General features: G+C 29.4%; 2 protein-coding genes across 3 annotated transcripts; both read right to left on the reverse strand.

The window, feature by feature from the left end:
• Positions 1 to 93: 93 nt before the first annotated feature.
• On the reverse strand, positions 94 to 2,240 carry LOC114178406 (PAP-specific phosphatase HAL2-like). The gene is made up of 3 exons (XM_028064278.1): positions 1,868 to 2,240; positions 885 to 1,572; positions 94 to 551 (listed from the first exon to the last, which is right to left on the reverse strand). Exons 1-3 carry the CDS (start codon positions 2,238 to 2,240, stop codon positions 248 to 250), a joined length of 1,365 nt encoding a protein of 454 aa, XP_027920079.1. The 3' UTR covers positions 94 to 247.
• Positions 2,241 to 21,054: 18,814 nt separating this feature from the next.
• Positions 21,055 to 26,127, reverse strand: LOC114177594 (internal alternative NAD(P)H-ubiquinone oxidoreductase A2, mitochondrial-like). Of its 2 annotated transcripts, none has more exons than XM_028063004.1 (9): positions 25,476 to 25,530; positions 24,444 to 25,076; positions 24,029 to 24,242; positions 23,562 to 23,722; positions 23,398 to 23,463; positions 23,128 to 23,291; positions 22,924 to 23,038; positions 22,255 to 22,434; positions 21,055 to 22,139 (listed from the first exon to the last, which is right to left on the reverse strand). In XM_028063004.1, exons 2-9 carry the CDS (start codon positions 25,038 to 25,040, stop codon positions 21,984 to 21,986), a joined length of 1,653 nt encoding a protein of 550 aa, XP_027918805.1. In that variant the 5' UTR covers positions 25,041 to 25,076; positions 25,476 to 25,530; the 3' UTR covers positions 21,055 to 21,983. The 2 variants fall into 2 exon arrangements, with proteins under 2 accessions (XP_027918805.1, XP_027918804.1); XM_028063003.1 differs by lacking the exon at positions 25,476 to 25,530 and adding an exon at positions 25,957 to 26,127 and having other exon boundaries at positions 21,057 to 22,139.
• Between the last annotated feature and the right edge of the window lie 1,071 nt (positions 26,128 to 27,198).

Below are 27,198 nucleotides of genomic sequence, written 5' to 3' on the forward strand. Positions count from 1 at the left end.
ACTTGTTCATCTTATTCATTTAAAAAATTTGACATAAAAGTTACTCCATTTTTTTATGAGAATATATCGCAGCACTTTAGCACTTATGTTTCATTTGCAATGTGGAAAAAAAGTAGTAATTATAATTTATAATACAGCATGCAACATGGAAAAAAGTAGTAATTATAATACAACATGGAAAGATTATACATTATTCACATAATCACAGTCCATATATCCTATATACATGTAGCTTATTAGAACAGTCTCAAAGACAAGAAGAAACCCAGCTAGCATCAACTGCATCGATGATCTTTTCATGTAAAGTGGTTCCAGCACAAGCAACTATACCACGATCAAGGCTTTCCAAGTTTAAACCTTTTGAGAAGTCCAAGGGATGCCCCCTAGCATCTGTTACCATGCCTCCAGCCTCTTGTATGATGACAGAACCAGCAGCATGATCCCATATTTTTTCCTTATAACCAGCCCTTGCAAACTTCATGAAAACCTCAGCATGCCCACAAGCTATTGCCGCATATTTCATTATGTTTTGTACTCTTAGTGGCTGATTACTGCATAAAAATGATGAATACTAGTTACCTTATAAACTATGCTAGAAAATTTATGTTGTCTTTGGTGACATTTGTCAAATGATATTTCAGATATTTAATAGTAAGGAATGTGCTGCTAAACACAACACTTTTCATCTTGTTTGCATATTCTAAGAACCTCTTTATCCCTATACTGCAGTGTTAAATTAGCACAACAAAGAAAATCTGAACACAGAAAAAATTAAATGCGTTGGAATGGCATAAATCCTATGTTTGAGTGTCTAGAGAAACTACAGACATAGAAGTTTAAAATTTTAAAGACAGAGGGAGACTGATACCGAAATAAAAACACACCTGAGACCAACACTCTGAGCCAATCCCTCAGTAAAAGTGTAGCTTGAATTGGCCTTTTCAATTGGTTGGCAGAAAGTAGCCAATGCTAGGTTGTCAACAGAAGAGACAGAAACTTGTTTTGCCTGGTTTGGCCACACATACTTCTTATTGACATGGAGCAGTGGTTGGATCCAAGCTTTCCTACTACCTCTCTTAGCATAAATTATACAACCTTTGTTCCAAGTTTCAGAGGTTGGAGGAGTCAACATAGATATCATCCTTTGATAGCTGAGATGATAGCTAAACCAATCCTTTCTCATAGGGTAGTTAGGGCAGCCAAGAACTCCAACCACCACTTCACCATCCTCTATCAGTGATAAACCTACAGCATATTGATCACCGCATGCAGACCCCATTTTGCCATCAAGAGGGCTAAGTGCCCAAAATCTTCCTGAAGGACTTCCAATTGAGTTACTGCAATTGATGATTTCAAGAACCTCTGAAGTTCCCAGAGCTGATTTTGGCTCCTCAACCCCAAATCTTAGTGCTTCAGCTAGACATTCATTCACAGTTTTAACCACAGCTTCCAACAGTTCTGATGTATTAGTGTTGGATAGTGTCTGAGCATCCTTTTCAGTTACGATTGAGACATTTTCACTCCCTAAACACTTCGACAATATCCAGCTGACAATTGTGTTCACACTCCAATCTGTATCACATTAATCATCCTCATAACTTGTGAGCACATGAAAACTAACCTCTTTACCAACCCTTAACATTTTACAATCAAATTTTTAAATTAAATTGAGACACCACGCATAGAAAATGTATATGTGGTATCCAATTTAACAAGTTTTCAGTATAAACAAAGTCTTCCCTAACTCATTCTTAACCGCGATTATTTAACAATGATGGTTAGAACACAAAGCACTTGGTACATAATTTGTGTATAAATTAAAACAAAAATGTTCAACAAATTACACAGATTAAATAGGAAGATTCACCTGCAACTGTGAACGGTGAGTAGGGATGGTTGGTCTGAGAATTCGAAATCCATGTGTCTTGTAGTTTCTGACAGAGGAAGCATGACATCTGAACTGCTTTAACAGCAACATCTAACTCTCCGCAATGTTCCTCTGTTTCTTCTGAGACAAGAAAAACTTTTCGGTCCTCCTCCATCACAGGAGAAGAAAAACTTTGGTCAGATTTTGACACAGAAGCAATGTGGGTTTGGAGAGTGTTGGTGGGTTTATAGTATTGAGACATAAAGCAGGAATCTTTTGTTTGTGCATGGCTACATGTGAAGTTTTCACTTCTCTTCCCAAGTTTTAAGGTATGTGCCATGTTTGCACACAAAGTGGAACAATGTAAAGGCATGTGAAGTGCACAATTTCACCCTTTCTTAATTTGGTTATGTGACGTTTGATCTACCTACGAGAGTATTTATAGGACAATTTCACAAGCAAAACCAAAATTCATCACTTCTTTTTTATATATAATTATTAAAGAAAAGTAAATTAAATTAAGATAGGATCTTGTGTATTGATAATAGACATATCATGCTATTAAACAAGGAGAAAGAACAAAACAAACGAAAAAACAGAAAGAACAAAGATAATGGACAAAGCTTGAAGTCATAAACCTATCATTTGTGAAGAAGACTAGCCTTTGTTATTCTTTGTACGTGATAAGGAATTTAATCTTACACAAAGATATAGTTTTTTTCCAAATGGATTAGATAAGAAAGGTAAATTATAATACATAACTAGCAGTGAGTGAAATTAATTTTGTAATATTAAATTAAACTTAAAATTTATTTTTTAATATCTTAAACAATGGATTCAAATTTTATAATTCAAATAAGTTTATGTTAGAGAGTGAACTTTGACATCTCACTGATATTCCAGAATTCATTAAACATCTCTCATCACATAAAATTTTATTAAATTAAAAAACAACATAAAGTATGAAAAAATCACACCAAATTCATCATATAAATTATACTTAATGAAGAAAAAAATATAACTAAATACTTGAGTTAAAACATAAACCACGTGTACTTTTCTATAATGAATTTTAGATGTATAAAAATATTATTGTTCTATCTTGTAGACTTCAAAAACATTTGTAAAACAAGATGTATTAGAGAATAATTATCAGTGATCGAAATTCTCTGGAATACTTCTCTAAGTAGATTTTTGTAAGTTAGTACCTGTAATTAATTATTGATATAGTCTAAGATGTTATATGCATTTAGATTAATCCACCATTACTTATTTTCCTTGTTTCAGCATTTTTTATTGATAAAAAGATTAAAACAAATATTCTGAAGTTTATACAACACATAACTGTAATCACAATAATGGGAGAATAATTAATATTTAACCAAATAGACTTGAAGAACACAAGAAAAAAATAAAGATAAAAAGGTGTGGAATAATGGATAAAATTTCAGGCCATATGTTTCTATAGTTCAGTGTAAATAAATTTTACACAATTTTTTTTTATTGAATGTCTTTCTTAACTTTCTATTCCAGAAACATTACCATGAATGTAAATTAAAACTTTATCACAAATATCAATTAATTAGTACCTTTAGCTACTATAACCTTATCATTGTCTTTCAAGTTTTGATTGAGCACTTGAGGCACTATATTCTTTTAAGAAAAAACTTAAAATAAATAAATAAATCCCAAAATAAGATTCATTGTCAAAATCATAAAAAAGTTCAAAGAGAAAAAAAATTAAAATGTAAAATCGTATTTTGTAATTGATGATACGACCTTGAATCTTTAGTATCCTTATCCTCAACACTTCAAAAAAGATGAAAGATACTCCGAAATTCATTAACAGTGGCCAATAATTGTGAAATGTGTGTGACGTAATAAGTATGACAATAATGATGGTTTTTACAAGCTGCAATTTTTTCTCAAAAATTTGCTCACTTAAGTTTTATTTTTTTCATCAATCAAAGTCCTCTTTTAAGAGATAGTTTTATTATAACTTTAATGAAATCGTGATTTAAGTTGCTATTCTTTTATTTTAAACCTTTTATTGATGTTATTAATTAAAAATACTGCTTATACATTTTAATTATAATAGTATTTTTTTAAAATCAGGTATTTAATATTTCCAAGATGTCATTAGTTGTTTAAAAATATTACTTTTTTATTAAAATTTGTCATTTAGTCTTAAATTGATTGTGTGATTAAAGTAAATGTTGTCATATAATTTAGAAGAGTAAAATAATTTTGAAATAAAATTGTTCATGTATGAAATAGAGATGGCAAATAAATCTATTTTCTTGGGTATTGTTTGAACCTGTCTTCGTTTTGATGGGGAGGTCCGGTATTGACTGGATATGGGTATGAAAAATATTCTACTTTTTCGATTGGATATAGGGATGAGATGCACATATCCTTTATGTTCCTGTACCCGTCATAATACTTGTGCCCGTCACTCTCCGTCTCCGTCCCCGTTTTATTAAAATATTTATAGTCTATTAAGTAATCTTTTATTAAACAAATCTCCTCGATACAGTATATCCTCTTTACTCGGTGGGGATGTGGATGTGAAAATTTTTTTTAATATCCATTGGGTTTATGTATGGGGATGGAAATAATTTTTTTTTTTAGGATGGGTATGGTATAGCAAAACTCGTCCCCGCCCCGATCCGTTGTCATCCCTAGTATGAAACCTATTTTTCCTACAAGGTATGATGGTATTCCAAGGCTGCTAGCTGAGATGTATTTTGTCTCCTAAATTAGATGTCCTTGTTTGATCTGGTTATAATGAGCCACGGGAAAGTAGGTATAATAGACATTCGCTTAAGTTCGTACTCATTTAAGTTCACATCCCGCTTAAATCTGATTTGGAAAGGAAAAAAAAATTCTTGGATCAATAATTTTGTGACTTTATTAAAAAAATCATGTAAAGTCATTAAATGACTATTTTCAGTTCGTTCACGTGTGATTGTCGATTGACCATTTTTTAAAATGCGACGAAGGGTGAAGAACGCACATTGAACTTGATTTACCTAATCTGATGATAAATAAGGGGAATCTTTGAACTTTTCAACTGGTTCATATTAACATCAATTTCGTCCATACCTGTTTCAAATTCATCATCATCAAATTTAATTACAGGTTCCTATAAGGTGACCTCATTTATGATTTGCTTGATCTCTTATAAAGTTTATTATATGACCCATGGTTGAGAACATTTACTTAATATCTTTTTTGTTTAAATTAATTTTTAAGAAATATTTTTATTTTTAAAAATATCTTTTAATTTTAAAAATTAATTATTATTTTAGGATTAAGAAATCAAGATATAATAAATATTTTATATTTTATATTCGATTACAAATATATATATATATATATATATATATATATATATATATATATATATATATATATATATATATATATATATATATATATATATATATGAAAATATAGATATATAAGATATATTATATATAGCTAAAATATATTTGGTCTTATATCTCAGATTCACCAAGCTTAGCCTAGATTAGGGATGTCAAAAAATTCGTACCAGTCGGTATCCGCGGATAAAACCTGCAATGGGTAGGAAACAGATATTAAAGATGGATATCCACTACCCACGGGTATGGGTATTTTTGATAGTTGCATGTTAACGGGATGGATACGGATATCATAGTATCTGTATCCGTGGATACTGTACCCGCTAAACTTTAATTTTTTCTAAGCTGCACATCTTGTCTTCTGTCTTTATTCTTCTAGCTTCAAGTATTGTTACATTGTCTTCTTCCAGGTACACCCCTTGACATTCTTCTCTTTCCTTTCTTTGAAATTGAGCATATACATCAAACCCATAGACACTAACATTTATGGTATGCTTGTTGTCAAATGATGGAATCAAAATAATAATACTTGGCACGTGGCAATTGAAGTTTATTATTTGTTTATTTTGTTTATTTTTTCAGGAATCAATTGGAAAAAGTGGGCTTGTTGATCAAAGCACTAATTAAAGAATTTCTACTGTGTTGAACGTCATTTTATATTTACTTTTATAATTATTTGGATTTATATGAACTTGAGTTTATTTGAACTTTATTTAAAATTATGACAGTGATGTATTTTATTTTATTTTATTTGAATTTATGATTAAATATTTGTTTATTAAACAATTTTGTAAATACCTGCGGGTACCCGTAGATACCCGCGGATATGAAAAAAATGGGCGGGTACCCACATAACGGATACCCGACGGATATGGGTACGGGTACGGGACGAACATTTATCCAACGAGCAAGATACGAGGGAGCTACTATCCGTACCCTATCCGTCCCGTTGACATCCCTAGATTAATGTATCCGGCCCTATAAAATACATTAATTAAATATGGAACTTAAAAAATAAAATTGCTACTAGATTACAACTTTTATTAAAAAATAGAAATTATCAATTAAATAATAATTTTAATACTAAAAAATAATAATCAATGAGGACTTCTTAACTTTTTTTAAAAAGTTATCCATTTTATAATTTCGTAAAAGAAATTGCATCTTTTTAAAGAACCGATAATGATGCACCCAATAATACATACCAAAAATCAAAAGTTAAGAATCTTAAAATGCATGAAATTGAAGCTTTAAGAGAAGTTATAATAGTGTGCTTTTAATGCATAACGAAATATGACTACGAAAGAGCGTTTTGTTGATTTGACAAAACTATTAATAGAATAAATGAGTTGTCAATTTTATATTACACTATGATTCAAAATTTCAATACACATTAATTAATTCTATCTTTTGTCATATATGTTTTGATTATGCGCAATTGTTTTAAGAAAATTTAGTCTGTTAAGTCCTCTTCAAACATTTGGTCATGAAATTTTTTTCTTGTCTAAAATCCTAAAATTATCAATTTCTGTTTGAATTGCTCACGATATTAAATTGATATCTATGGTTGGATTTACGTATGTTTTTTGAGTAATTTCTTGCCCTATGTTCTAATTTAAAATCTTAATAATTACTCTAATATGTATATACCATTGTGTGGTGTAAGATTTGAGTCATAGTGAGGTCATAGTATAAAATAAACATATATTCCCAATCTACTTTTATAATTCATAACTTCAATCATAACTCTATCTTATTAATCACCCTATCTTTAGCCGCAACCAGAAATATGACTAATCAGTGAGCCCATTGGGTCAATATTTGTGGCCCATGGCCCATCACAAATTGACAAAAGATAGAAGCTTTATAAAGGCTTCTCTATCTAAAACCAACATTTATGTGCTTTATAAACCCTAATTAAACTTTTGTTTTAATTAATGAATCGTAAAACAAACACATCATGAATACTAAATATGTTTGTCCTAGGTCTTGATTTAACAGCATTGTTGTTTGGCTATTGCGTGCACGAATAAGAGTCCGTTACGGAAAGCTAACAAAACTCATCTGATGCAACCATGCATAAGCATAATGAGTCTACATTTACAAGTTTTTTTTTGTGTTATCTTCTATTGAGGATTAAAAATATATTGTATTAATATTTTAAATATTTTTTAATATATTTTAAAATGTTAACATTAATGGTAATCAATATATTATAGAGACACAGTAAAAAAAACAGCACAACAAAATCCAACACTAAAACCAAATTTAAGCACACATAATGACATTATGAGTTTGAAAACACAAAAAATAAAAGTGAAAAAAAAAACCCCAAAAAGATTCATAAGTCGAAGATTATGAAGTGGTGGTCCTTGGTGGCTTATAGTAACTTTGATGTGAAAAGCTTCTTATTTTTGATGACGTTAAGCATATGGAAGGGTGATATCATATTATCATCCCATTGCTGTATCTTTTCATGCAAGTTCTTCTTCCTTTTTTGCCCTGCAAAACTAATTTTTTATTTTATTATTCTAAATAAACAAGTTATCATAAAGATATATACACTTAAAAATAAAGTCTATTCATTAGGTTTTGGAAAAATATATTTGGAAAAGGATGACTTTAACTATTTTTATAAAAAATAACTTTTTCTTTTTATGAAAGATCACTTTGTTGTGAAGAATTTATCTATATTAGTTCAAGAAAAAATTTATTATGAGGTGAAATTTTGGAAAGTTCATGATTTATATATTTATTAAAATTATTAAACCTAATTTTTTCATTTTCTTTTCAGATTAGTTTTGGTAAAATAAAAAAATCAAGACAAATTTAAAAGATTTTAAGTTTAACCCAATCTTACACCATGGGTTTATAAAATAAGATTTACATTCACTTATATAAAATTAGTTTTATTGTTGGAAGTCCCACATCGACTAGAAATAAGACTAATTCACAATATATAAGTTAGTGCAATTCTCATCTTATAAGCTGGTTTGTGGGGCTTGAGTTATGCTTAAATCCCACCCTTTGACATATTAGAGTACTTAGAGTCTCTATATTTAGAGTGTGCAAATACCTCAACTTAATTTAAAGTATATATGTGTGGTTTTTGAATAAGAGGATATCAAAGTCTCTTATGATGAATTCATATTTTAAAATTTTACATGTTTGTTATCTTACTTGTTGGCTTTTGACTTTTATTTTTATTTTCATCTTTTGATCCTAAAAAAGCAACTAATAACTTCGTGCCTTAGTAATTAAAATCGTCTTTCTTATGATAAGATTTTGAAATACACAATAAGAAGAATAAAGTATTGAATAACTTAATGTTTTTGCAAGCTTTTGTATAAATAAAAGACTATTACTCAACAATTATGGGACATATAAAATATGCTCTAATACAATAGGTCATTCTAATATATATTATTGAATTTACATATGAATACAAGTAATGAATTGTTCTCTTGTCCTTTGACATATGAATTGAAGAATATAGAAAAGAAATATTATTGATCAATTGCCTCCAAATTTAATATTGAAGCAACTTTAGACGTAAGGACAATAGTAATGAATGTAATCTTATTTACATATAATTTATAATACTTAGTCTTTGATTAAATTATTATTACTATAGACTATCGTTCGAGGACCAAATGGGACAAGTCACAATCTAAAAATGAGATTTCTAGTAGGATAATTGCAGATGAAGAGATTATTACAGGTGACATCAATTGTCCCGTGACAGAAGTAAGTTAACCGGGTTACAATCGAATTGTAATGCTTGGACTGTTACACTCTTAAATAAAAAGAGTTGTGTATAACTTTTGACGTAGTGGTAAGAGCTCGATTTTAACAAATAATTATAGCAATTACATTCTCATAACCTCTCTATCAATTATCAATGTTTTATGAAACAAGAAAATAAAATATATGTAGAAATGAATACGAAGATGCTAAAATATTGAAGATGTTTAATCCCAAAAATCTATTATTCACAGCATTTTTTATTTTTTCTGTCATTTAAATTTATTGCAACTAAAAAATATTAAAATAGTACGTATAAGAATTTAGAGGAATGCTTGCTAAGTCTAAAAATTAAAAATAAAGTTTGTACAATCACAAAAGTTAAATGAGATATTAGATCGTTAATATTATATATTGATCCTCAAATCTCATAAAATTGGTAAAGATGATTTTAATAAAATTGATTTTAAAAATTAGAACATATGCATAACAGAAGGAGTTGAATTTTGGTCTAAAGCAAAAAGGTTATTTTCTTTTATCCAAAACTCTACAATCACATAAAAGTATTAGAAGATGAGATAATTGTTTTCTACTTAGTGATGAATTTATAATTCCACTTAAAATATTCCAAGAAAGAACAACATAAGTAGTTATCTTTTTGTTGAAGAGTAACGGGCCTCGCATATTTTTATTTCCTCACTAGCAAGCCCAAAAGTTGAACAGAACTAAAGGTCTTTCTTCCTACACCTCCAAGCATTTCTTCTGCATCTCCAAAATTTCTTTAAATTCCTAAAATACTCTTTGACCATTTAAGGAAACTCACGGACATCACACCTCCAAAAATACTTCCGAATGTCGACTTTCGAAAGTCAAAAAATATCACCAGAAGTCGACTTCCGGAAGTCAAAATATATCATCGAAAGTCGACTTCCAAAAGTCAAAAAAATCATTACCGGAAGTCGACTTCCGAAAATAAAAAATCATTACCGGAAGTCGACTTCCGAAAATCAAAAAACATAACCAGAAGTGACTTCCAAAGATAAAAAAATTAATTAATTTTAAATATTTTTAATTCTTTTTAAAATTTATATTTTCTAACTTTTATTTTATTTTAATTTTTAAAAATGTAATAAAAAATATAAAACATATAAATTTTTAAAAAAATTACTTTAAAATATAAAATATAAAATTATAAAAATACTAAATAAAAGATTAAAAAAATAATTTAAATTTAAACAATAAAAAAAATTATATATATATATATATATATATATATATATATTTTCTGTTTTTTTTATCTTTTATTATTTTGATTTTAATTTAAATTATTTTTTAATTTTAATTTTATTTATTTTATTGATATTGTTATAATTATTTTATTTATATATTTTATGTGTATTGTATTTTATATTTTATTTGAATTTTTTAATTTTATTTAAAATTTAAATATTTAATTTTAATCAAATTTTTAAAAAAATTTCAATTATATACTTTTTATATTTTTAGATTTAAATTTATTTTTAAATAATTTATTACAAATTTAATAAAAAAATTGATATATATATATATATATATATATATATATATATATATATATATATATTTATTTGTATATGTATTTTTTTTATTTTTTTTTCTAATTTAAAGTTTTATTATTTTAAAATAAATTTAAATATTAAATAAAATTAAATGAAGCAGAATATTATTTTTTATTTTTTTGTTTTTTTTATTTAAAGTTTAATATTATTTTAATTTTACTTATTTTTATATTTATATTTATTTTTTAGTATATTAAATAAAAATAAAATAATATATATAGATATTAATATTTTTTTAAAAATATATATTAAGAAATATGAAAACATAAAAAATAAATTAATTAATAAATTAAAAAAATCATTAAAAGTTAAAAGATTTAAATTTTAAAAAATTAAAAAAATTAAAAATAAAATTTATTTTCTAACTTACGGAAGTCAACTTCCGGAGATTGTTTTTTGACTTCCGGAAGTCGACTTCCGGGAATATTTTTTGATTTTCGGAAGTCGACTTTCGGGAATATTTTTTGACTTCCGGAAATTGACTTCCGGTAATAATTTTTGACTTTCGGAAGTCGACTTCCGGTGATACATTTTGACTTTCGAAAATTGACTTCCGGTGATATATTTTGACTTTCGGAAGTCATATATTTTGACTTCCGAAAATTGACATAATTTTGGGGGTGCAGTGTCTGCGGTTTCCTTAAATGGTCAAAAGGTCTTTTGGAAATTTGAAGAAAGTTTGGAGGTGTAGAAGAAATTTTGGAGGTGCAGGAAGGAAGACCCCAGAACTAATAAAACTCACTACGATTTGGGCCTTCTTCTACATGGTCATGTTCATGTGAACAAGGGCTTCTTCTTCTTGCACCTGTCAAAATATATATAATATGTGTTAGAAATCTTTTACCTAAATTATTTAAAAATAAAATTTTATACTAATTTCAAATTAACCCAGAAAGTATTTTCTTTCTATATTTATCCATTTCATTGATTATATAACTCCAAATCAATTTAGAAATTCATAATAATAAGAAAGATATGATTAAACATAAACTAATACTATTTTACAGTTCTAAAGGGTAAACATATAAGCATACAGTTTGCTTTGAAAAATATAAAGTACAAGAATAAATGAAAAACAAAATCATGCAATAAGATGACTGTATATGACTCCAAAAGAAACATGTCTATATGCAATGTTTTCGTGGACACAGAAAAGCATGTAAGACAATGTATTAATTAATGGAGGTAGTTTTCGCATTTATTAAGGTAGTGAGTTCTTTATCCTAAAAAAAAGTTGTTATTTGTAGGAACTTTTATGAAGTTTTCTAAGACATAAAAATATGAAAAATAGAAATAAAATAAATTTTTCAAAAAGATAGTTATAAATAACACTTCAAGAAATTATAAAGAGAATTTTTACGAGATAAGTTGATTTTCAATTTTATTTATTTTTGTATTTTTTTTCACATGTCCTTATAAAAAAGCTGGTTGAAAGAAAAATTGACTATAGAACACTGAACTTGTACCCTTTGGGTCGCTATCGTTGGTTGTCAAATCAAAGACAAGGCTTTCAGAAGAAAAAGAAAGTATTAATTATTAATTAATTAAGATAAGAATAAGACAGTGGAAATAAGCACCAACAATGAGATTCTGCACGTGAATAATATGCATCAAGGTTGTATAAAACAATAACAGTGTTGGATTTTCAATTAAAAATATTTCAAATGTTATGAACAAAGTTACGATGCATTATATTAGATTTTATCATTACCAAAACTTGTTCCTCAAGATCTTTAATTGTCTCGGTGATGTTTCATTGGACGTCTAGGAGTTTGGGTACATTTTCCTTTTTTCTTGGAACACAAACAATTTTCAAGTTGAAATCATTTTAAGTTATAATTGATGTAATAGTTTAACTATTTTAACTATGATAGCTTAAATTGTTGATATTGTGGTTGATGTGTTTGTATATCATTGATTGATTTTGGTACTTCGTAGTGGGTTAACAAAGTTAAAACCAGGATAATAGTTAAAAAAAAAAGCAAATTATATATTCATTAGTTCAAAATTATATTTTAAATTTTGTTTGTAATTGTTAAAGGATTAGAAATTGATTTGAAATTGATTTTGGTTTTCTACAAAATTGGTATTTATGCTTGCTTCAATGGAATGAGGGTGATCAATATGGGTCTAGAACATTCTTTCTCGAGCAGTTAATACTTAAACATCAACACTTTTCACTGAAGTCTAGGGTTAAATTTCAAGAAAAAATAAGTTGTAAATAATTATTTCTACTCTCAAATTTTCATTACTTGAGTGACAAATGATTGCTCAAATGATAAAGTATTAATGAATATATATTATAAGTATTAGCATAGTGTACCACTCAGGCAATGTCCTTGTCCCTTAAATTATGTGTCGTCACTCAAATAATTTACTTGTATTTCAAGTGAGGATGATAGTTGATAAAGTATCTTTGATTACTCAAACATTGATATAATGCCTAAGTGATATAAAGCATTATTCAAGAGATCGAAATACAACTTGATCAAAGGATGTTTAGCAAAACTATCCTATTTTATACAATAAAGGTTGATCAAGTATTTTTTTTTTTGACCAAAAAATGGAGTTAATGTATATTTTTATTCAATTAGCCAATATATTATTATTTTTTTATAATTTATTGATTAATTGATGTATGCTACATTACATTGAATTATTTGAGATCACGTATGATTTGTATTATTTAAGAACATGAATTTATTGTTAAAAGGAGATACCCTTACTTCATCTATAGTGTAAATCACGTAGATTAAAACATCATATGATAGAAGTTGACAGAGAGTTCTTGCACCACTAAGATACATTTTTGGGTATACAATTATTTGTGCAATGAATTCACAATGACTTATGGAACTAACATTCTCCTCTTGATCAAAATGGTTAAGAATGAGTCAGATGTTAGTTTCATGAAATATGTTTAATATAAATCTTTCAAAAGACATTTATTTGTATTTTATCTTGTATCAATTAGAGTTTAGGTCCGCTTGTAGATCTATAGTGTTTAAAATGGATTAGATAGAGATTGTTGAACTTTGTGATATAATTGAGTTATGACTGAATTATGTATTTGTCATATTGTCAATAACTTACCCTTATAACTTTTATGTAGTTTTCTATCAATTGTATTTGGTATATAAACTTATGATGTTATAGGTCCATGAGAAAACACTAGACAAATTTATCATGTTTTAATTTCTTGTATTGACATTTATATGTGTGTATGCATATATATTTCTTATGAATTAATTTTATTTTGTAAATCCTGTATTGAATTATTTATGACCTTTGTATGTAAATGTATATGTATAGTAGAATACTAGATGTATAACTATTATTAGTTTATATGATATGTTCCAACTTCCCTTTTTTGTAAGTTCAATTTTTACATCAAAATATTTTGAAAAATCTCCTAACAACTCTAACCATTAAAAATCAAGGCAATAAATATATTAATAATGAGAAAAGATGAAACTAAAATCAACAAAAATATTGGAAAGTACCGAAAATATCTTAAATTTTAGTGATAATTCACTATTACTAAGAAGAGAACTTTTTATGACAATTATTTTGGAATTTATGTGTTAGTTGTAGAACTAACATAGATGCAAAATATATAAAAAGTTTATAGTTTTCGTATTAGTTACATAATTGACATAAAAAGTTTAATTACTACGTCGATGATACATAGAGTTGTCTCAAAGTCCAAGCATATTAGTTACAAACTTTTAAATCATCCATGATGACAGATAGAACTAACCTAGATAGTGACATGAGCATAATATAAGAAGCATAAATTTTGAGCAGACTCTTACACATTCCATAATGATGGTTCTCTCTCTCTCTCTCTCTCTCTCTCTCTCTCTATATATATATATATATATATATATATATATATATATATATATATATATATATATATCAATAAAAGAAGGACAAAAGAAAGAAAAGATTATTAGTTACCACCTCGAGTTCACATAATTCAATAAAGTATTGTCATTCTTGCCTTTGACATCAACTTGATATCCTTCCTTGTTAAAAGGTCTCATGTGTCCTTGTTAACTTCTACAATAAAAACAAGCTAGTGGAAATTTGAGGAAGTCACATTTTATGTTTGTGTCATCCTTTATGCCTTTTAATGTCATGCTCGTATACTTTCTTACCAACTAATTAAATGTTATTTTGATTGTTTAAATTTACAAATCATTATTACACATAAATCATATTGAGGTGACTTACCATGGAAAAGAGTAGTGTTATGATGTAGAAAAAATAAAAAGTAAAAGAACACAAAAAAAAAATAAAATTGTAACCTAAAAAGAAAATTTATATTAACTCTAATTTAAATTAACATGTTAAAACATTTATTTTTGATGAAAGTCCAAAATTCCTTTCCTTCCTTTTCCGGCAAAACAAATGAAAAAGCAAGGAGTCCCAAATAGAATTTTGTTTATCAATTTGATTCCTTACAAATGCACAAAAAAGGAATTTTCTTTTGGATTTATATCCAACGAGATTGACGGGCTCGAACTTGCAACTTTCGCAGGACGGTGCTCTAATCAATTGAACTACAGTCCCAAGAAAATGAGTATATTGTATAAATATTTTTATGGACTGTTTTTGTCAAACCTTTTCTTTTTCTATTTCAGATTTGAACCTTTATGTTTAAATGAAAAAAGAACCGCTTTTTTGTATATATTGATATGTAGGTGTTCCTATAATAATTAAATTTTTAATCGAAATAAAAACCTTCTCTTATTTACCAATCGTTTCATTTATTCTAATATATAAAATGTAATCACTATAATTATTAAATATTATTTTTCATTACTGAATTTATAAAAAGAATGTAAAGTTACAATTAATGTAATATTAATTGAAGATTTAATAATTTTTTCCAATATTATAATATATTTTTTTCAATTTCATTTCATTATTATTATTATATATTTTTCATTTTAGTTTAATTTCAATATTTTTTAATATTTTTAATTTCATTTAACTTAAAAAAAAGTCAATATAATCTCTTTCTTCAAATTAGTGGTGAGAATGTTAGTGTAATAACATGTGGTACATACATTTCAATAAAGTAATGTCAAAATATATGGACTATATTTTTAAAACACAATTAAATTTAAAATGTTTAAAATAAAAGAAAAAAATTGGAAATACTATTAGTAAATAAAAAGTTAAAAAGCCTGAACTAAATGAAATAATTTTCGTAATTCACATAAATTAGTGAATAGAAATTTATAAAACATAAATAGTAAATACATTTTTATTTGTTTTACTCTGTTTTGTCCCAATTAGCCGAATCTCAGAACAAAATCAGAAAAAGGGCTATTATTGTGAGAGTGAGTAAGAAGCTTTTACAAAAGCTTGATTGGATGGATGAAGTATCACTGGAAAAACATACAAAAAAGGAAATGATGCAAGGATGCATGGTATAAAAATAACTTATTTAAAAATAGATTTAAATGAGAAATATGTAATTTTTAAAGTTAAGTTATAGTATAATTTATTGTATGAAGTAATTATTATATATCTCCATGAAAGAAGTAAAGGAAGAAAATGGTAGAAAAGATAGTGTGAGTGGATGATGCAAATGCAATTGAAAGTGATTTATTGATTGATGACATGTGTAGAAGTGAGTGAGTGATAGTAAACGTGCTTTTAATGCCCTCATTATTTGAACGGTGGACCAATTAATTTGATGAATTGTGTTCCAGCAGCCATGGGGTATGTCCGGAAGCAATGTATCTAATCCAATTCATCCTTATCTCAGGGACACTGTGGGCTCCCCAAACACTGCCTTGTTTCTGCCAACAAACGTGAAATTTCTGATGTTGTACATTTCGGGTGTGTATCACAATTAAATAATTTTTCAACGTAAAAATAAAAATTAATTGCTTTTTATTTAACATAAATCTTTTATATTTTAATTAATTTTAAAAATCAAACGAATATCAATTTTACGTTAGAAAAATTAATTATAATCAATTCTTGATATAAAACTAATCACACAATTCATGTTTTCTACCCAACTCATTCAACCTTTTTTTTTTTATATTCTAACTTAAAAATAAATAAATTTAAATAAAAAATAAACATTAAATATATCAATTTCAAATTTAAAGCACCTTGTTAAATTTAATATGTTTTTTTTAATATAATGGTTTGATGTATATATAATAAATATACATTATAATTCATGAATGTGTTTTTTTTAAAATTATTTTTATTATTATTTAATAAAATGGTCTCACTCATTAATTTACATCTTGATTGATCTAAACTCATTAGTCAAATTAACCTAGTCTAAAATGGGTCACTTTAATTTAAATTATAAGATTTTAGTTTGATGTGATTTATGAAATTTGTCAAACTTTTTTGGCAGATAATTATTTATATAAATTTTTTAATTTAGAGAAAGACTTCAAAGAAAAACTACTTAAAACAACCATATTCTAAAGGATATATTAATAGGGTAGTATTATTTTGTTACCAAACAAATTTTTACACACACTATGCATTCATCATTTTATCCTTCAATATCTCTTTTTCTTTACAAATATAAAATTTGTTTTTTAAAAATTAAAATACCCCTAAAAGTGAATTGTCAACAAATTGTAAAAAAACATTTTCCATACATAGTAATAACATGCTAGAGATATAAAAAGACGATTATATAATGAAAATAATATTGATTCTTTCTCGCACAAGTATAGCTCCCCATGAATTTTAAATAAAGGTAAAAAAAAAAAAAAGCTTATTATTTGCCATTGTTACTTTATTTTACTATCATATGGTGGTGATGGTCGAAGTTGTGTTTGATTAATTTGTTTGTGTTGTAACTTTTAGTTAATTCTTGGGCATCTTGAATTTTTTTTAGAAAGAAATCATGTTTTGGTTTCCTATAGCCGTTTTAGTTTATTCATTTTTGGTTTACTTAAACATATAACAATGAGATTATATATGAATTCTTGTTGTGCTTCGGTGTATTTCAACAATTATATTCCAAACTACTGTATATAGAATTATTCTCCATGGACACTCGTTATCTTTATTAAACAATTATGGAAAATGATAAATTTTAGATTCTATTACCTACTTTTCTTCTTTCTATTTTAGAATAATGGTTAATTATTTATTCAAAGTTTAATATTTCAGTCGAAAAACCATCTTATTCAAAGTTTATACAATAAATTTTGATTAATTTAATTTGCCTCAATTTATTTTACTTTCACATCATATAAATGTTTAATAAGAAAGCCAATTTAAACTAAGTATTATAATTATGTATGCACTTAAAAGAAATTCGAATTTAACTTCATATAGAGTATCTTTAGAACCCAGACGAATCCAAGCCCTTCAAGAGTTTCCTTTTTACTAATTCCATTAAAAAGAAATAAAAAAACATAATTACAAGTTAAAGACTTTTTTATATATAATTTAATTTCGTAAAGCTAATTTTCCTTTTGTTCTATTTATTTTATTTTATTTTTTTTCCTTAAAGAAACATGGTTGGTCTGCATGTCCACTGTTTCTGTGTCGTGTCTATCCCTTGGGCAGCAAGAAAAGACCGCACCAAGACAGGGTCAAAACGGTCAAAGTCAGTGGTACTCCTGTAAATCTTTTCCAAAACCAGGGTCATTTTCTCAACCTCAATGCTATATATTTCAAATCTCGAATACTCGCACAACATAACACAAACCAAACCAAACCACAGTCACATTCTATCTTCGGATCTAAGAGGTTCTTCGCTCTCACTTTTCACCATTCTCTTCTTCACCAAACAGAGAAAACAGAAATGGCAGGTGCAAGAGCTGGTAGCATGATCAACGGAAGAAGCATCCCCAGAAGGTTCTCTGGGCGTCCAATTCCAAAGCGTGGACAAGTGAAGGTTGGAATTGTTCTGGGTCTCGCAAGCTCTGTTGTTTCCATCTTCTCTCGCAACAGAACCAGAGCCTCTGCTACACTTTCTCACCTCGCACACTAGGATTCAACCCTTTCACACCGAATCGATGAGCTTCCAAAATTTTGATCCTTTCTTATGTACAAATCGGGGTCTTTTTATTCCCTTCTACCATATGTTCATATGTAAATCTCTTGTTCTCTTTCATGCTAATGAAATCATCCCATCTTTTATTGCTTATATCTCTGTTCTTGGATCTGCAACAATGGATGAATCTTACTTTCTCAAGGCAAGCATTTAATTTTAAAAATACCCAGTAACAGATTAATCACCATTAATAGAATACACTAACTTTAATCACCATGCTCTGGTCTCTGAGATGGGAGATTTATTTTTCTGAGAAGTAAACTTAAGAAAGAAAAGTAGAAATACAAGTACTGCATCGTACACAATCGTATCCATATAAATTATTTAATTTTCTTACAAAGAGTTGAGTAAATCTGAATGATCAAAGTACAACAACATGTACTGCATAGGGTTGGTTTCTGAACTGTAGGTAATTGGATTCTTAATCTTAGTTAATTACATACATGATTAGCACAAATTACAGAGTGATTTGAAAACCAGTTGAAGAAAAACAGGGTACTGTAACATTGACTCGTGTGCACGTGCCCTCCAATTTTTTTGTCTTCTGAACTTCAAATCTTCATCCATTAAATCAAAAGAAGCATGGCCAAGAAAATGCGAGAGAGCATTTATTTAGTAAATGTGTCCTTTTCAGATTTTGTAGAGGTAGGAGAAAGGTCATGTCAAAATGTGGTCATGTTGAAGATGAAGTGTTCTGATTTCAGTGAAGATTAAGGATATGACTAAGCTAAGCAAAGCGACAAAGCACAAGTGGAGTTAACTATGATAGTAGTGAATAATTGTGATTATTATTAATTAACAACGAGTTTAACAACTGTCACCTTATACTGTTATATCTTACTATTAATTGTGATTATTACTACTCCTATTTTTTTATTCCAAGAATCTATTGCTCCCTCAACACAATCCAACACAATCTTAAACCTACCTATTTAAATATTAATGCTTTCAGTGCATTGTATCCAGGGTTTTCACTTTGCAAGATTCAGAGCACCGCAATTAATCTTTGAATACAAATCAATAAATCCACGCATCCTTTTTAAGTCCACTTAGTACCCACCTTCTCTTTCATTCTCATTTTTTTATACCTTTCCTTCACTAACTTTCACACACTAAAAAGTCATCGTAATAATGTCTTTTTGAGTTTAATTATGAGTAATGAGAATCGAAATTAGTGAGGTGGGTTGCATATAATGGGTAGTGGGGTATTCAGGTAACTAAGCGACAAAGTGACACCTAAAAGTGTTTCGATTCTGCAAAAATCAAAATCGTTTTTCTTCTTTTTCTAATCCAAACAATCGTGCACGTGATTTTAATGCGTTGCAAAAAACTTCATGCTTATCTTTTTTTTTTCTTTTTTTTTTTAATACATAGGTTTATTTATGTTTATCTTATTCTTAACTTTCTCATATTAAATTGCTTTTCTAAAGCGCAGCCTGGTGTGGGCTTTTAAAATATAGCCGGCGCGTGGGACCATCATTGTCTTGTCGTTTTCCCTAAACCATATCTTCTCCGGCAAGTTTTTTCTTAATCAGATTCTTTGAACTTTGAACAATGACAACGTTATTTTCTTTCAAATTTCTTGTCACACACGTTCATATTAAACGGTACAGAATTGTAACCTAATAATTAACAAAAATGTTAAACTCTTCCAACTATTCTTCATTTAAATCACGACAAAACTTGTGCACTTTTTTTGACGTGGGACTGAAAGGTAGTATTTTTTTTTTCTTTCAGTAGTTTACTAATTGAAGAAACGTTTTTTAAAATTTACATGAAGTGAAGAATTTTGACTATTTTCCACTTTCTCTTTTTCTATGTTGGCTTTTGTTAAACATTCAAAGTCCAGAGGATTTGCTCCTGTTAGCTACTGTTGACCATTGCATACGATTCAAAAGCCTTGAGAACGATGATATTTGACTGTTGACCCTGTTATAATATGAACAAACAACACACATAATTTATTTTATTACATTACATGCATCACTTACATACGTATTATTATTTTTATGTATTTGTAGTATGAGAGGACAAATTAGTACTAGTGTTGTTGTACTTCTTGTTCTTCTTCAATCCTTATAAAATAGCACGTTGCAGATATTAAATACTGGTTAAGAAAATATCAAATATTTTTGTTTGATTCGTTTTAGTTCTTTAATTGTTGGAGAGGAATAATGAAAAAGTTTGAAACTTGATCAGCAAGTATTAACAATTGAAATGAAAGTTAAACAAATAAGGTGAAGGAGATGTTGAATAACACAAAACGACAAGGAGTGGTTTGACTAAAACGTTCATGGGTCAAAATCAAACACTGAAAAAGAGGTGCTCCACGACCCCTCGTAGTGAAGAAAAGTATGCAGGTGGTAACAAAAGGAAGGTCAAAATTGTCAATAAATGACCAATTATTTTAAACCCACAAGAGTAGAGAGAGAGAGTATCACGAATTGAAATCAAACAATATAAGGGAAAAGAAGTGGTAGTTTAGTAGAAAAGAAGGGGCTTTTTTGTAACTAAACTTCACTTCATCTCTATATAAGTGGAAACTCTTGGAATCACTTGGTACAACCGTGATAAGCTTTGTGTTGTTTTGTGTGTGGTTGTTGAGGGCGAAGAGGTTAAAGAAGAAGGGAAAAGAAAGTGATGGGTGTTCAAGTGGTGGTGATTAAGAGAAGGGATTTGATGAACAAGAATTATTTGTCCAAGAGCAATATTTCTGGCCGTTTGATTCCGAAAAGGGGCCAAGTGAAGTTGGGAATTATGGTGGGCTTGTTTCATAGTGTCTCTTCTGTCTTCTCCGCCATTACTACACGATGTGTTCTTCATTTATCTTGAGTTTTCTCGTCACTGATTTTTTGACCATTTTGAGAAACTGTAAAAAGAGAGGATTGTGATCGAGGGTTGCTTCTATTTTGTGAACAAATCAATTGTACAAAGCTCATAATTATTTAATTCTATAGAGATAGATTGGTGTTTGTTTTTCAATACCATCCAATCATTTCATTGTTGTAATACATAATTTTACTTTTGCGTTTTATTTAGAGATATCCTTGGTGTAGTATACAAAATTTTGCAATGAGTGAAAAATGTGAAAAATGCATTCAATGGAAGGTTGACAATACTTTAACATTCAACCATATTGAAGCGTTTATTTGAAATGTGTTTACAATTACAAATTACATTACTTGTTGTAGTATATATATATTTTTTAAATAATGATAATTTCATGAAGAAATTGTAATTTTCCCAAAAGGAATGAATGCATGGACCAAAGACTTAGCCAAAATAACAAGGAAAAACTATCAACTGGTTTTGCTTGCAATGAAATTTCAACCTATCCTACTATTGTCTCTGCCAAAGACTAATGTGGTGGCCCAGTTTACTGCCACGTAAAGCCTGTTCCTCCAGCTAAGGACACGTGTAAGATATGCGGAGCGCCATATCATCCAGCTAACAAAACCAGCAAGTGACAACCCCTTTGCATCCTACACAACATATATAAGCAGAACAATATCAGAAACTATTTCTTTGAATATATAACTACACTCTTGAAGCTGGTAAAGATTTAAGATAGAATTAGAAAAAAATGCTATATTATACCTTTGTCTCTCGTAGATCAACCAGTGCTTTGTAGCCACCTACAGATGCCATGCTCCCAATATGCTTATACACAAAAGGCTCTCCAAGTGGCATCCCTTTTGCAGAGAAAGCCTTTCCTCCATTCTGCTTCCCAATTTTGTTGAACAGCTCCACAAGAAACTTCCCCTCCCTTTCAGCAACCTATAATTAACCATTGCTAAGTGATGCTTGCTTTTCAAGCATAGAATGGAATATACTTTTATGGAGTGTATGACAAGAAAGCCTTGTTGATTGTAACTACTATTTTCATGTACTGATTCATGAGCCTTGTTAGCTGCAATGCAGGGAATGACTAAAGCCTAGCTTATTAAGAGCAAAACTATGTTCTATTTCAGCAATGTGAACAATGACAGTTCATATGATCTTTCACACATAGATTGTGCATATCAATAAATGTTCTTCATTGTGCCTCCTTAGAAGCTACCATAAGGGTCATCATCAGGAAGTGGCTTTGTAAAATTCCACGCTCAAACATAAATAAAAGTCAACTTCAACTGCAAGTACGCTCTTTGAGATTTTTCTAATTGGATAGAAGGAGATCATAGATCAGCATAAGTTTAACTTCATTTGGCTATTTACTTGGTCACTTTGTCCATATCATTTGGCAAATCAAAATGGATAAATGCTAACCTGAGCTAGAGCTGGAAGCACAGGCCTTCCAGTTTGTTCAAGAAAACCAGCACAATCTCCAAGGGCAAAGACATCTTCCACAGAAGGAACACGCAACCATTCATCTACACCGATTCTGTATCAATCAAAGAGAGCAATTAAATGGAGATCACATATTGTGAATGATTAACAATATTTTTATTTTCCTTTCTGGGCTGCACATACCTTCCGCCTGGAGATTTAGGAAGATTTAAGGCTTTCACAAACTCAGAAGGACCAACTCCTGTGGACCAGACCAAGAGGCCATAAGGAACTTTTGTTCCATCACTCAGAATTATCTCTTTGCTATGCACTTCCTTCACTACACCTCGCTTAAGATGGACCCCAGACTGATAAAACATTGAATGTCTCAGGCTTAAACTTGAAGGTTGAAACCCTGAAATAGTGGGTAATCTAGATAGATTAAAGTATGTGATAAAAACTAGTAAGGTTTACCTTTGTTAAGTGCTTTGTTGCATATTGTCGTAAGCTAACATCAAAGGATGATAGTATCTCATTTGCCTGATCATAAAAAAGTCATTATGATGGTTATGTACACTAAATTTTAATCTCACTCACAAAATAGGCTGAAATGAATGGAAGTAAATACATCCAGGTACCTCAATCAGTGTAACGTGAATGTAATCTTTGACATGAGTATAACGCTCATGAACATCCCTCGTGATGAAATCACTCAATTCACCACTAAACTCCACTCCTGTAGGGCCACCTCCAATAACTACACAGTGTAGAAGGCGTTTCTTTTCTTCTTCCGATATGCCTGTTACACAAAAACGTTCTTTGCTAGAAAATGACAAGTGCATAATAATTAATACGGAGTGAATGAATTAAAAATAAAAATGCTGTATACAAATTTAACTGTCTCTTGCTAAGAACAATACTAGAAGAAAATAAAGCTCACGCTCTTTTTCAGGTGAAGTAATAAAAGTTGAAAGAAAGATAACTCAGGACAGAACATGTGACTGATACAGAATAGTGTTGCATTGGCAAGGTTTGTTTTCCGTCAAAATGACAAAACTAAAGTGGAATACTTCAAAATAAACTATGATGGAGATGAAATACCCACCTGGATTTTCCGAAAGCATCAGATTAAGGAGAAGTCTCTTCCTTATTTCTTGAGCATGGTTCACATCACGAAGAAAAAAGGCATTTTCTGCTACTCCCTTGATACCAAAAGTCAAAGCCTCGGCTCCTGCTGCAATGACAAGCTTGTCATACGCGACTTTAAATTCGTAAGGCTCTCGAGGCAATCCACCATTGTTGACTGCCTCACAATAGACCTGTTTGCATGATATAAAAATGAGTAGACATTTTACTACACAAACTCCAGAAAGCACAGCAGCATTTTATAAAACTTTTTTTTCAAACAACTTTTTATTATATCTCATATTTGAGCATTCCATGAGTATATGAATATGCAGAAAACGTAAAAATACACACACACAAAGGGCAGAGGTTGTATTGTATATCATTGTACTCACTTCATGTTTGCCTGTGTCGATGCCAGTGCAAGAAGCTAGAAAGAAGAAGGAGTTTGGTTCTTTTGCTAATGCATCTTGTATTCTGGTGACAGGCTCAGCAACAGTTCTGAATTCCAGGGTTCCAACACATGTTGAAGCCAGCAAAGGAGTAAAAACCATGTGATTTCTCGGTGATATGCACACAACATCATAGATTTTGGTGTCAAGCCCTTTGAGGAACCGACACGCAGCCCAACCCGTACCAAGAACAACCACCCTAGGCTTTTCACCTGGCTTTGTTGCATCTAGTCCTGCATATCTTCCCTGATCATTCTCCAACTCTAACTCTGACTCCTCAACAACCGTCTGTGAGTTAGCAGAAGGAAACTGATAGTATGGAGTTCCTGATATTCCCCTCATTGCAAAGTTCACGAAGTTATGTTCCTTAATTGTTGGAACATATGAAAACTTCCCATCTGAATTGAAATTTACATGGGAAGTTGTGTCCTGTATCCTTGTGTATCCTCCCACCTTGAATAAATCCTTCTCACTCGCATAACTACCATAAGCACCTCTTGATTTTCTGAAGTTGGCCCTAGCAATCCTTGCCAATGCCATTGTAAGAGAACAAGCCTTTTACACTTTCTAAGCTTTCTGAAAAGATCAAAGCTCAGAGGTCTAAGTGCTTTCAAGTTTGAACTGAAGAATGAAATGTTCTACAAGATATATATACAAGGTATGCATGCAAATCAGGTGCTTCAGAGCACGAAGCAGAGACAAAAGAGAGTTCGAGGGTTGCAAAGAAATCTACAGTGATTAATTCCAAGAAAATGGGACTACAACAATACAAAAGTTAATATAGCTTTGCTCATCAGTCTTTAGTAGTTGCGGAGAGCCCCATAAAATTTAGAAATTCCAATTTTACAATTTTACAATAACTTCAAATAAGTGACCAAATGACAAAATATGGAATATGATGGACACTAACTAAATCAAGTGTTCCTTTTTCGCTTGATCCATCAAACATATTGTGTGCAAAAAATTATCTGTTACCAGAATGCTGAGAAGATGGTGGGAGACAAAGATCGAAAGAATTCATCAAAGCTCTTTCCATGCGAGATTATAAATCAGCTAATGACGTTGCATTGAAAATAAAGAACATAAAATTGAGAGGAATAGAATTCATTGAACAAAGTACGACTAATAATTGAAAATCGAATACCTACTTACAATCAAAAGTAAAAGAATAGAAAAAAATATCATTTACTGTATTTGTCAAGGTGACAATCCCCTAAAAAGCTAATTACAAACACATAAGTCACAAGAAAAGCATGCCCAAAGAAATAAAATATAACTACAAGACAGAAAGATCACCATATTTTAATAATCAGCTTAATACTCTGCAATTGTAAACAAAGAAATATAAAGACTTTTACTAAACAAACATTGAAGAAACTCAACGAATATAAGATGAGCAAATGGAAATAGAAAAAATAAATAACATTGATGATCCATCATGTTAAAGAAAGGTAACCTTTGGTTGGGTTATGAAGCTTCTGGGGACCAAGATTCAAGAATCTTTTCACCCTCTGTTGCAAAATTCTCGTACTGAAGTTGTAATGCTAAATGTCACGGTTATACTTCATTCACATACATCACAATGTAGGTGGACTTGTCACCGACTAGAGTTCAATTTATGTTTGAATTCTACCATGTCTGTTCACACACCAAATATAATATTTATTACCAAAATAAAATTGTTAGATAGATAGTTATTTAAGAAAAAATTGCTTGTAAAAGACGGTTTTCTTTATTTAGTAATATTGATATGAAAAATTTGAAATGGCGTGTGAAGTGCCCAGGTTATGGGAAGGGCAAGAAGCACGTGTTTCTTGTATATTATCTTTCATATTCTTAAGACAAAGACGATTGTATCCCTGTAAAATGGTGTTTGTATGCAGAGAGTGGAGGATAGATAAGACTTTGTGCCATTCCATCTTTGACCGTACATAAAAAGTTCCGTCCCAATGTATGGTGGGGACGCAGTGTTGAACTTTGATCAACGGTTGAAAATGATGGTCATAGAGGTTCCGTGTCAAATGAAATGTGTTCTGCACAGCTCAATAAGCTCCTGTTATAGCGGAAGATTATTTTTTTGCAGACGCTTATTGGGCTTTTAAGCCCAAGGAAATGGGACCGATCGATTCTGTAGTGGGCCTGTTCTTGCTGTATACTATAAGAATTATTTATACTAATGAAGCTGTTAATCTAAAATGTAAAATTTCTATTTTGGTTAATTCGAATTAAAAACAACCCAATCGGAAAAATTAAAAAACTAATGATTATATTCCAACTTTAACTTTTGATCATTCAATTTCTTTTACTTTAACCTAAGTTTTAAAATGGAAGAAAAAAATCCAACTTCAAAAGAGGAAGAGAATGAGAGACGTAGAGACCTTGTGGAGATTAAATGATGTTAACTAAAATTAGACATGGAGAGATTGAATGGAGATCCTGGAGTCATTACAAATAAAACAATAATTAAATGAAAATACTGGGATTAGTTTCATTAAATTAGTTAAAACTTGAGATCCACCAATAACATTATTTTATTTATATTTGATTCTGAAGAGTTTTTTTTTTTTTTTTTTTAATTTGAATTATATAATATGCTGTGCCTATGTTCTGTGTTAACTGGTTGAATTGACCGAATCTTTTCTCATATGTTGTTGGGTCATGGTCAACATATTCATAAAAATAACCTTATCAAAAGTTC

The sequence above is a fragment of the Vigna unguiculata genome, chromosome 3 (genome assembly GCF_004118075.2).
Source record: "Vigna unguiculata cultivar IT97K-499-35 chromosome 3, ASM411807v1, whole genome shotgun sequence".
NCBI lineage: Eukaryota > Viridiplantae > Streptophyta > Magnoliopsida > Fabales > Fabaceae > Vigna > Vigna unguiculata.

What these genes read in the sequence shown, in the direction of transcription:
- LOC114177594 (XM_028063004.1), bottom strand. Translation starts at nt 25,040, where the DNA reads ATGGCATTGGCAAGGATTGCTAGGGCCAACTTCAGAAAATCAAGAGGT. An exon ending in TTCACGTTACACTGATTGAG is followed by an intron (nt 23,464 to 23,561) that starts GTACCTGGATGT and finishes TTTTATGATCAG; the next exon opens with GCAAATGAGATACTATCATC. An exon ending in TGCTTCCAGCTCTAGCTCAG is followed by an intron (nt 22,435 to 22,923) that starts GTTAGCATTTAT and finishes GGTTAATTATAG; the next exon opens with GTTGCTGAAAGGGAGGGGAA.
- LOC114178406 (XM_028064278.1), bottom strand. Translation starts at nt 2,240, where the DNA reads ATGCCTTTACATTGTTCCACTTTGTGTGCAAACATGGCACATACCTTA. An exon ending in CTCACCGTTCACAGTTGCAG is followed by an intron (nt 1,573 to 1,867) that starts GTGAATCTTCCT and finishes AATGTGATACAG; the next exon opens with ATTGGAGTGTGAACACAATT. An exon ending in GCTCAGAGTGTTGGTCTCAG is followed by an intron (nt 552 to 884) that starts GTGTGTTTTTAT and finishes ATTTTTATGCAG; the next exon opens with TAATCAGCCACTAAGAGTAC.